At 51.3% G+C, this 12,081-nt stretch overlaps 1 protein-coding gene across 4 annotated transcripts in view; it reads left to right on the plus strand.

Moving 5' to 3' along the window:
- The first annotated feature begins 7,067 nt into the window (after positions 1-7,067).
- Positions 7,068-12,081, plus strand: part of LEF1 (lymphoid enhancer binding factor 1) — a 70,453-nt gene continuing 65,439 nt past the window's right edge. For 2 of the 4 annotated variants that reach the window (XM_051789678.1, XM_051789680.1), the window contains exons 1-3: positions 7,068-7,298; positions 8,168-8,231; positions 9,704-9,837. In XM_051789678.1, coding sequence (XP_051645638.1) covers positions 7,089-7,298; positions 8,168-8,231; positions 9,704-9,837 — 408 coding nt within the window. In that variant the 5' untranslated portion in view covers positions 7,068-7,088. The remainder of the gene's footprint in view (positions 7,299-8,167; positions 8,232-9,703; positions 9,838-12,081) is intronic. The other 2 variants (XM_051789679.1, XM_051789681.1) reach the window with 1 other exon arrangement.

Genomic DNA, 12,081 nt, shown 5'->3' on the forward strand with positions numbered 1-12,081 from the left:
AGAATTAAAAAAAAGTAAATAGGAGTCATGCACTGGGAACACACATTCACTGCATTGCTGAACTGTCTTACTAACCCGGGAGTAGCCTCCCACACTCCCATGCCGTTAGTGCACAGCTGCTGCTGGAAAATTGCCCACAGAGCCTCCCTCCCCTCCCACCTCTTTCAAAGGACCTTGTCTGGAGCTACCAGGCTTCTGCTGGCAATATTTGTCAGGGAACAGAGGACTACTGTCACTTAAAAACAAGCAAAGGATTACAAGATGCTTTGATTTCGTTGGGAGCACAGAAAGGGAATGGTTGCCATTTCAAAAGCTAGAAGGAAACACTGGTGCACAGTCAGATTCGCATGTTCATTATATATTTGGCAGAATATATCGACTAGTTTATGCTGAATTCCAAAACAGGTCTAGCTATAGCCATGCCAAAGGCTTTTGTAGAAGGATGACTGTTCCATGAAGCACCTTATATACTTACGGGGCTACAGATACTAATTTTGCACTGTACAAGCAAGTAGAAATAGAAATAACCATTTTCAGCATAAGGCTTCCAACAATGTGTGCACAAAACCCTCAGCAAAAGGTCCTGAGTCGCTTTTCCTAGTGCATCCAAGAAGTCGCGGTGTGGGACAAGCACCAGCACTTCAAGTCCAAGCTAGAGGAGCAGAAGCAGGACTCTGTTGGAGGGGCCTTTGAAAATCTGCCCACAGACACTGCCCCTGGGTGCGGCATCCTGGATCTCGGGGATGGAGAAAATCTCATCCGTTCTGGGACACGTATTACGTTTATTTATTCAGGAGCAGAACTTCCCTCTCTAAGAAAGTAGATGTTGACATAAATGGCCAAAACTGCTACGCTGCAATTAAAACACGCTTCTTCAGCCAGAATCTCACATAAATGTGGTGTCCAACAAAATTACTGAAGTTTGGATTTTCAAAGGCCCCCTTGGGGATGTTGTACTCTACTCCCTTTGAACATCTCTTTGGTCCTTTCAAAAATGCCAGCCTAAAAATCCCTGCTGGGGGGCAGCACATTGCTGTGCTTTTTTCAGGTCTTACCTTTAATACAACATTAACCTCACATTTTGCATTTTTCCATGCATAGCCTTCTGGGTTTAGTTCTGACTCTGAGTCCTGCCTCCCCTTTTATCCACATGCTGTGGATTATCTGATCTGATGAGTCATCAGAAATAATCCTGCAAAGGCAGTTCTCAATGTAAGGGTTAGTTTGCAAGCTACTTTGTGTCATAATTTATTTGAATAAACCATGCCACTTGCCCTGTATTCTATCTTGCACTTAAAAAAAGAATAAGAAAGCAGCCACTGAACTGCTAACTATTTTAATCTCAAAATAAGATAATATATTTGTGAGATCTGAGCCACCAATGCCTTCCTCTAAACAAAAGCTCTTATAGTAAAAATGCGCTGGTAAGATTTGCTCATTCAAATCTCACAAAGCCCATGTTTTTGCAAGGGCTAAGAAAACCTAGCTCTTTAAACAGAGTAATTCTGGGCTAAGAACATTAATGGCATCCCGGAACTGGAAAGCTGGATGTGTAAATTAAAAAGCAAAAAGCACATATACAGTCTTAATATCCTAATACCTATTACATGTGATCTCTTTCAAAGTAGCTTTAAATGAGAAGTGCAGTTACTCTTTGATATAGCTGCTAGAAACGTAGCCAGGATGCCCTTTGTTATAATTTTAAAAAATCAGTCCACATTTCAGAAAGACTCAAATGAGTCTTCAAAAACCAGCACACATTATTCTCGTTTTGTTGGGGGTTTTTTCCATTTAAAACATAAATCTTCAGCAAATACAAAGCAGTTCCCTTCACTCAGCAGAATCCTCTTGACTTTTAGCCACCATGACAGAAATGATCATGCGTGCAATGAGAAATCCTCTCCACACCACACCTAAGTTCCCCCAAGGCTACCAGGCACTGGCATCCTGCTTCATCATCTAGGACCAAACAGCCTCAGCAGCATCTAGAGACTGCAGCAGGTGACTGCCACGTCGATGAGCAGCTGGACATAAGTCATGGGGCTGTGGGCCACAGTGTCTGCAACCCAAACCTGGACCCACTGGCAAACCAGATATCTAGACACTGTGTTTGTAAAAGCACTGAAAAGGGACTGCACTGCCAAAGGGACTGTCTGCCAGGTAAAACACAAGACTGAGGGAGGACACTTTAGGTTTTGCCTCAAAAATTCTGATCTGTTATTTACAGCTTTTCCTATGGCATTCATCAGAGGAGCAGTGAGCCTCTTTAAACACAGCATTGCATTTATTGTCATCAGGTAAAAACGAGTCTTAGAAGTATTATCCTTGTTTTAGAGGCATGGAACAGGTCTGTACTTCTAAACTCATCCATACAACCTGAGGCAGCTGAGGCTGGCTCCCCAGTGGTGCCGTGCAGCACCACATGTGGGAGACCACAGGGATAACACTGCAGAGACCAGGGCAGACCCTCATCGCATCCCTGCTCTGGCCGAGCTCACCCCATGCCCTGATGGAGGAGGATTTATTTACTTCAGAAGGAATTTGGGAATTCAGCCTATATATTCAACTTGCACGTAAATCATGGACATTATCTAAATGGAGTGGTGAATGCAGACCCAGGGAACACCTATAATTCAGCCACATTGCCTTGAAAAGGCACTGAAAAAGCTTGATTTGAGAAATTTCTAAATCTTTCTTTTTTTGTGCTTTGCAGTCCTGAGGGAGCAGGGGGAGCCCGGGCAGGCAAGGTGTGTGGGGCGGCAGTGGGACTCTCTGGGGTTCCCCTCCCGCTCCCCAGATGTGCCACCCATGCACCTCACAGCCCATAAAGTAGTCTTGCAGCACCTCAGCATCGGGGAGCCGCAGGGCAGAGCGTGGGCTGCCGCAAAAGGCGCCCGGCCAACAGAGCACCCACCCCTCGGGGGGCCACCCTCGACATTTCAGCCCAGGGGGAGAAAAATCCGCGGAGGGTTTGCCTAGAAAGACTCCCTCCGAACGGTCACTGGCCTCTCGGGCGGGGGCAAGGGGACTTTTTACCGCTGTTTGCTCGTGTGTCAGGCAATATAAAGGAGTTTTGCCCCGGGGCCGCGCAGCTACGGCCCGGCCGGGCGCTGCGGACGCGCTGTCGGGCGGCACTTCCCGGCGGAGCCCGCTTGGCTCCACAGCCCGGTGGTTTTAAACAAAAGGGTTGGGTTTTTTGGTTCGCTGGTTGATTTTTTTTTTTTCTCCAGAAAACAACTGCAACCCACCTCTGCAAGAATATATTTTACTTTTTTTCCTCCCTCCCGCCGGTCCCCCCCCATGTGCTCCCCCCGCTCCCCGCCCTGCCTCGGAGCTGGCATGCGTCCAGGCCGGAGGATATTTTTTTCCTTTTCTTTTTTTTTTTTTTTTTTAATTTTACTTTATTTCCACTGCACATTTCTACTCCAGCTCCCCAAACTCTTTGATCTCCCCCGCTGTCTCCTTACCCGGAAGAAAACCCCGGCTCTCTCAGCTGGGAGCTCGGCGCACACGTGGGCGCCCTGGCGCGCCTCCATGCTCCTGCCAAATTTAGTCACACAAAGGGCCCGGGGGGGGGCCCGAAGGGGGATGAAAGGGGCCGCCGGCGGGACATCAAAGGCGCCGCCGCCCCGCCCCACTCCCGCCCTCCCCTATATAGGGGCGCCGGCGGCGGACGCCGCTTCGCACGCGAGGGTGTCGTGTGTCCCCCCCGCCCCGCTTGCTGAGCCCGGGGGGGGTGTCGTCCTTGGAAGCCCCGTTCCCCCTCTCCCCGGTCAGCCCCCCTTAATCTCTAAGGGGCTCATCCCGCTGCCCCGACCTCTGGTGCTCGCCCGCCCCGGAGCTGACGGCGGGTTTGCTCTCCCTATTCGCCCCCCCCTCCCCGAAGACTGGCAAGCCGGGATGGCCGTCGGGGAGTGCTCAAAGTAAGGGTGCCTTCAACGCTGAAATGCAGAAAAACCCAACTAACAAAAAGCCACAACCCCCTCTAAAACGCCAAAACCCCCTCAAACGACCGAAATAAAAAAAAAAAAAAAAGGCAAAACCCGTCCAAAAATAATTAAAAAACAAACCAAACCAACCAAACAAAAAAACCCCAAACCACGGGAAAAACACAAACCCACGCTAAAATGAAAATAAAATAAAAGAACACCTAAAGCGCAAAAATAAACCCTGTTAAAGCACCAAACGGCGCGGCAGCCGCTGCGGAGCCCGGTGCCGGGCACGGCGGCGGGCGCGCTGCCGGCGGCGCGGGGAGAGTGGCGGGGTCCCGTCGGGCGCGAGCGGGGCCACCGTGGGACGCCCCCTTTCCCCGGGCCTTGCCCCCCCCCCCCCCGGCCGTGCACTCCTTCCCAGCCCCACGAACTGCGAGTAAAGCGACAGCTCTGAATTGTCTCCAGTCGAATCTGACGCTGGAGTTGAGGTTTCCTGAGTTTATCTTCTTATCATAAATCATTACGGTTTCCACACGCACACATCCCCCCGCCCCGGTCCCGCCGCCCCCATCCCGGCCCTTTTTTGCCCTCAAAATCTTTCCACCAAAAACCGATCCCGGAAAAAGTCCAGCCCACGTGAAGGAACGGCGGAGGGGGGGGAGGCTGGAAGAGGGACCCGGTAATGAAACAGACGAGTGGCCGCCCTGCCGGCTTCTCCGGCGGGGACCCCTGTGCCTGCTCTCGGGGCACGCCGCCCCGTCGGGGGAACGGGTTGCAACGCTCAGCCTCTCGCCGCAGGTTTTTTTTTTTTTCGGAACGGGACCGTCCCGGAGCAGCTTCGCCCAGCCTGGGTGTCCGGTGTCCGCCGAGCACCAGGAAAGGGAAGAGAGGAGGGAGGGATGCGGAGATGTGCGTCTCCGCTCACGAACCATCCCCGAGTTGTCTGTCGTTTTCCAAACAACCGCTTCCTCATCGCCTCTCTCCAGCCGCCTCCGGGAGAGAGGGGGTTTCCCTGCATCCAGGGAGCATTGCACAATTAAGTACCTTCCCAGGGGTTAGATTTCTAATTTCTTTCTTTCTCGATTATTTATTTCACGCACTTGTTCCACTTGGCAAGTCCATCCCCCGTTTTCCACTACCTTGCTCCCTTTCTCGGGGTTTGGAGGGTCTCATTTCTCAGCTGGATATTAATTACTCGTTCGTGGCCGATGATGCAGAGCCGCTGGCGGCGGCGTGGGCAGCCGGGCTCAGCCTGCCCCGTGTCCCGGCCGGCAGTGTCGCCGCGCCGAACCCAGCATCTGCTGAAAACGGATTGAGCATCCACAAGTTCCCGTTCCTCCGGCTCCCGATTCTTGAAGGTTTAGCAACCTGACGGGGCATGTGCAAAGCACCAAGCGCACCTTTGCGACGCCTAAATCATGGGAAGTTGTTTCCTGCAAAATGTGCGCCCACCGCGTTCGCAAAATAAAAGTTGAGGGTCCTGACGTTTCCCAAGCTCAGCGCCTGCTTTTGTCTGGATGATTTTTTTTTTTATTGTACTCGTGCCCTGCAGCAGGGCGATAGCGGGGCAGCCGGGAGCTAACGGGGCAGCACGATGCTGGAGGAACGGGACGGGGTGGAGGAATGAATCTCCGTTATGCTCTGGCTCCATTTACCCGTCCGAAACCGGGACAAGCATATCCCCCCGATCTCTCGGGGGCTACTAGTTTTCTGCCGGGCACTTGCTGGATTAGGTGGGGATGTCTTAATTCTGCTCTTCGTCTGAAGCGGGCGCGGGCGCAGCCCGGTCAATCCCTCGCACACTTCCCACATCGGAGCAGCGCCATGTGGCGATTGGGAAGGCTCAACAAAGCAGCCCTAAAAAAAGCAGGTCTATCCGCCCTTCCCGGGGATGCGGCTAGTGCCTGTGCCCTCCTCGGCGGGCTCCTGGCTGGGGACGGAGAGAAGCGGCAGCGTCCCGGCGCAGACCCCGCGGCGCGGACACGCACACACACGCACACGTGTGCATTCAGACACACACAAGGACACACAGACACACGGACACACATAGAGGCTACTCAGGGCAGCCAGAGCAAAGTTTGCCTCGGGGCAGCCCCGCACCCGCTCCCCGCTCCCTCCTCCTCCCTCCCCACTGGCCCCGGCCGCCTCCTCTCCCCCTCCCCGCCCCCGCTGCCCGGCCCTCCCTGCCCGGGCGCGGTGTCAGTCACGGCGGCGGCTTCTTTCATCTCCGCCGCCCCCGCCCCGCCCCGACGGCGGAGAGCGGGCGGGCGGGAGCGATGCTGAAGTTGCGCCGCCGCCGCCCCGCGCCCCACCGCCGCCCCCCGAGGGGCGCCGCGCCCGCCGGCTGCGGCAGGAGGCCCCGCGCCGGGCGCTGAGCGCGGAGCGCTGAGCGCGGAGGCGGCCGGGGGCGCCGCGCCGGCAACTTTTTTTTTTTTTTCCCCCTGCCCGCGGGCGCAGAGGGGAAGGGGGGGCACTTCCCCGCCCGTTCCATCCCTCCCTCCTGTCCTCCCTCCCTCCCGGGGCTGTTTCTTCCTCGGCCCCCCGCCCCTCGCGGTGCCGCCGAGCCGAGCCCAGCCGTGCCCGGAGCCGCGGACGAAGCGGCAGACAAAGGCCCGGTGGGTGCGCGCCGCGGGTAGCGCCGTCCCCTTCACCCGGGACGCCCCCTCCCCCCGCCCGGTTCCCCCCAGCCATTTTAACTCGGTCCCGCCGGGTTGGTGGCAACTTCAGTCGGAGGCCAAACTTCGGCGGGTTCCGCTCCCCACCGCGTCCCCTCACCCCCAGGGGTGAGCCCGAGTCCCGGGGGTTGAAGAGGGGGTCGGGTCTCCTGAGGGGCGGTCCCCGGCGCGGTCGGGACACAAGCGGCTGTATTTCGATCTATTCCGGCCGTGCGGCGCGTCGGGGCGAGGGTCGCCGCGGGGTCTGTGCCGTGCGGGAGCCGGGGTACCTCGGCCCCGAGGGGGCGGGCGGACAGGCGGGGGTCTCCAGCTGCCGAGAGCAACCCCGAGGAGTTCACGGGATTTTTCCTTCTCTCCTCCTTCTTCTCCTCTCTCCTCCTCCTCCTCCTCCGCCCTCCTCCTCCTCCTCCCCCCGCTGCTCCTCCCGCTCCCCTTCCCGCGGCGGGCCGGCGGCCGCAGCAGACGCCGCGCTGCCGTGAGGATGCCGCAGCTGCCGGGGGCCGGGGGCGGTGGGGGGGACCCGGAGCTCTGCGCCACCGACGAGATGATCCCCTTCAAGGACGAGGGGGACCCCCAGAAGGAGAAGATCTTCGCCGAGATCAGCCACCCCGAGGAGGAGGGCGACCTGGCCGACATCAAGTCCTCCCTCGTCAACGAGTCCGAGATCGCCCCCGGCGCCAACGGGCACGAGGTGCGCGGCCGCGGGGGCTCCGCGGGGCAGCGCGGAGCGGAGGGTCGCGGGATGCCGGCGGGCTCCGGCTCCCGCCGCGAGGGAGGGGGGGAGCTTCGGCGGGGCACTGAGGAAAATCGTGTTTCCCAAATTTGCCCTAAAAAAAAAGGAAATAATCCCATCCCAACTCCCATCTCTATAGGTGCGGCGAGCATAGCCGGTCGCTCTCCGCGCCCGAGATTGGGCTGGAGGGGGTGGCCCCTTCCGCGCTTCGGCCCGGGATGAGAAAGTTGCCGCGAGTCCCCCGACGGTGCGGTGGTATTAAACCTCAAGCAGCCATGAAATTTCTTCAGTAAAATCAGCGGGGTTGGAGCATTAGCCGTAAACTCTTTAAGGGATTTGCATAAAACTGTTTGGGAAGAAATTCCCGACGCCAAAACAACTTCAGGGCGAGCGGGGAACCTGCCTTTTTAAAAATTTTGTTAAATTTTAATATTTTTTTATTCCACTTTTTTTTTTCCTAAAGATATGGTAAGGAGGACAACCTTATTATTATTATTTTGGTATCTTTTTACCTAGAGCGTTTTGACCTCCAAAGCTCCAAATATTTCCCAGAAATTAACCCCTTTCATTAAATGCAGGGTGCTTCTGATAGAAGGGCTTCGCAAAGCCCCATAGTTATTCACGTTGTCATAAAACGATCGTTTACACAAACGTTTCTGGTACAGTTGCCTTCCAAGAGACTCAAGAGGAAAAAGAGAGATGTTTATCTCATGCTCTAACTTTTTTCTTGCTTCAAGAAGCTGTAGTGCTGTGATCGATAAATGAGCATCCATACAATGACTTTTCTTCTTTATCTTCATTTCTGACGGTGGATTCCTTGCGGTCAGGTTTCCAGACAGACTCAAGCACAGGATTCCTACCATGAGAAAGGCAGAGAGCACCCCGAGGAAGGTGAGAAGCGCACAGTCCTGACAGGCAGTATTAGTCTTATTAGTCCCTCTGTGGTCATCCACACAGTCCTTACACTGCAACTTGGTTTCTTATGGGAAACATAAATTTACTACCTTTTGGGGAAGAGGGATGCCAGAGTGCTTTCAAAGTACATTTAAAAATGAGATGAACATGTAGCACGTTTATCTTGAGTGACCAAATGGTATTTCAGTTGTTCAGAAACCGATAAGTAGGCCAAATGGATCTTCACTGAAGAACTATTTTTAGGATATCAGCTTAAACCTATCTATCTCTTCACTCATACAGTGCAGAGTTGTGTTCAGAAAATCTTCTTTTTTCCCCATAACCAAAGTCTGTCACTTAAATCTCCTCTTCCATATCTAAGCATGGACAGACCTCTTGGTTTTTTTAATGTACCAGCTGGTTAATTTTAATTGAGGAGGACAGAGGAAATAGCAGAATTCATTGAATATCACTTACGAAGCTGGACACGCGTTCAAAGAATGTGTGCTGTGAAGGATGGGAGATTATGTTTAAAATGAAATACTTATTATCACAAGCTAAACCAAATCATAAATTCCATGTGAAGACAGATACAGTTCAGTCCTGGTGCTTTCCAGGACTCTGTGGCAATCTTCCTCCAAATTTGTCATTAAACAGCCTAAAAGCAATGATGTCCATGCTCACAGCATTTTGGCAGTGAGAGAGAGGTGCTTGGCTCTGGATAGTTTTCTTTTCAGCCCTGCATCTCCTTAAAACCTCACTTTTAAATAGTATCATTGTGAACGGGCATATAGATGGGAGACCTATTCATCCCCATTTTCAGGACCTGGACTCAAATACTTTATCTTCCTACCACATAGCCTCCCTCTCTTGGCTTCCCTCTTGACTGTGGTGCCATGTGCATTCAACAGCCCCCCTCCCAAATTGTTCGGATCTCCTTCCAAGCCAGCCTCTGCCCTTTATTTGTTCCCCGTGAGCGTAGCCAGAATGAATTGTTTGCTGCAGAGTGGCTCAGTAAGAGAAGGAAATTATTACATCTAGTTATCACCGCCCTATCCTCCCTTTCCTAACAATGATGTTGGAAACCCATACTGACAATATTTCTAAATCCACAAATCCTAGAGGCATGTACAAAATCGGGGGAAACTGCTCTTTGAGAAATGTGATGTCATTGCTGATGTTTCTACCTTGATTTGAATGGAAACTAGCAAAATAATTTGGTTCCTCTGAGGCTGTTCTGTATTATAAACTCCTCACTGAGAGTACTTTCTCCTTTAAGAATTAACTCTTCCTAAAAAAATGTTATTACAAATTGCTTCGGACTGCTCTCTGTCAGCAATAATTTCCATGAGTAAGGAAACATTTGCATACAGAACATTTTTATGTATACACAGTACCTGCTTAAGTACTCTAACTCACAAGAAATGCATATGTGGGGAATAATGTAATCATTGTTTCGTCTTCCGTAGGAAAGCATCCAGACAGTGGCTTATACAGCAAGGGACCATCATACTCTGGTTATTCTGGGTATATCATGATGCCAAATATGAATAACGACCCATACATGCCTAATGGATCTCTGTCGCCACCCATCCCCAGAACAGTGAGTTATCTCTTCCAACGACTGTTTTTGGCAAGCTGGGTTTCCTCCTGTTTGGTCTGCAGAGTCTGTTCATGATGGGGTTTCTTGGGTAGCTTCAGTTACGGTGAAGGTTGAGCTTCTGCTGTTCAGAACCTCTGTCCAGTGAAGTTTGAGAGCTCTTAGAGGTGTTGGTCATGATGACGGTGGAAAAGCTGAGATTAATGTATCTGAACAGGACTGGAGGCTTTCTTGGGGGGGAGACCTGGTTTACGACTGTAGGATAATGTGTGGCGGAATGATGTAAATGCCGTCTTTGTAGTGACTGGGACAGATATGAATTTTCTGGCTTTAACTTTTCATTTGTTGCGGAAAATCAAGGAAGCGGAACTGCTAAAGTTGCATGTCAGAAAGATGAGAAGATTGGATTTTTTTTTTTTACCTTCAGATGTGGCATTGCTCTCTGCTGATTGATATTTGTTTCTGCCGTCAGTTGGTCTGCGTGAAGGCTTTATCTATCTGGCAGCATTGCTTTGAAACATACTCTATATCTTCAGCCACAAATTGTGAAATGGTCGTTTAGGAATTAATATCAACCATGATGCAGTAGTTACAGCTTTCCTTTACGTTGTGGCGGGCACTGATTCTTCCAGGTTGGTCCCTCTGTTTCCATTGGTGTAGATGCATGTTTGATAGATTTTAATGTACTTTTAATTTTGGACAGTCAATTCCCATTTATTTTTGTAAACCTCTTGGTATACATATAAAACAGTGGAGCGGCAATGTTAAAATGAGCTGTGGAAATTATATTAGCCCAATCTGAGTGGAGTGGAAAAAAATTTGCTTGTAGGCATCCTGCTGAAAAAAATGCCACTGCTGTTGTGTGTGCTGTGATATAAGAACTTGGATACTGTTATTTCCCTCTGATAAAGCAGTCTTCCCTCTTACTGGCTCTTCGATTTTTACTTGGAGGTCTCTGTCAAATAACTGGCATTGTTTTGCTCTCCAGTATTCCTGATTTTTATTCAGGGTTGTGGCATTTGACTTCAAAAACAAAAAAGAAGGGGGCCTGATCTGTATTGGTAATTTCACAGTAGTAAAACATGTTAAATTAGTGTATGTTTGGAGTCGGAATGACAAGGTACTTTGGCACTGGGAATAACATGGATCTACCCTTTTTGTATGTCACTGTATTTGAAAGGTGCAAAAACTCATGCAGTATGTTGCTTTCTATAGCTCTGAGGTTTTTTGTGTATAAATTCCAGTTCAGAGGCCTACAGCCATTTAGGGTGAAGCATGATGACCATGGTCTGTTGTTATTTGTTGTCGTAAATGCTGTTCTGCAAACAACTTCGGTTGTACTGTGGGGAAAAGGATGCAGGTTTTCAAGAGGGCATTGAGACTCAAACCTGCCCTTTTGAGGACCGGGAAACTTTTTTTTACCCCCTCTTTCCCGTGTTACCTTCCTAAGAAAGTCCCGAGTGCTGGTGTATAGCTTTGAACAACAAAGTCCAATTTAATTATTCACTGAGGATTTTCTCCACATATGTGTGCTGTGGGGCTTCCGTTCTTTACTGATCTGGCATTAATGCTCTCAGAATGTCATCTTACAGGGGCTCTGGTCTCAGGTACTTGAGGAACTATCCTTTGTGGGTACATTGGAGGGGAGAAAGGGGGGGAAATGCATCTTCTTTCTAAGTGTAAAGCTGCCTGCTGAACATCTGAGGGGCTAATTTAGTTCGGTGCTGCTCTTGCATGTCAGAGCAGCACTACTATTTCAGTAAAATAGTGCTGTTACAGGGCTGCAATGTTGACATAAACCTGGAGTTCTTTCAGTTTAACCACAAGGTTACACGCTTGAGTTATTAAATAATTTTTTTGTTTAATTGAACTATAATCTTTGTTAGTCTCCTAACTGACAGTTGAGTTTTAATGCGTGCAAGATCAAAACGCCGCATCCAGGAGATGACATGCTCGCTCACTCCATGGCTTACCACAGCTCCAGCACCACGGTGCTGCTCACCTTTGTTGGGGTCCCAACCGCCGCCCTGAAGGTTTGCTCTGACTCCCCTTCTCAGGGCAACGTGCCGGGGCTGGGGGGGGTGGCAAAGAGCAGCTGAGATCATCAAGCACTGGAAGTGGAGGTCTCCCCTGGGGTGTCAGTCCCCAGCCATTTGTGCATGGTGTGTACCTGCGCCCTGCTATTTGCATGACAAAGACGCTTCTTGTTGATGCATCTGTTGCCTGGAGGTGTTAGCCGGGATTAAA

This window comes from Manacus candei, unplaced genomic scaffold (genome assembly GCF_025592945.1).
Source record: "Manacus candei isolate 608988 ecotype Guabito, Panama unplaced genomic scaffold, ASM2559294v1 h1tg000028l, whole genome shotgun sequence".
In the NCBI taxonomy this organism is placed as follows: domain Eukaryota; kingdom Metazoa; phylum Chordata; class Aves; order Passeriformes; family Pipridae; genus Manacus; species Manacus candei.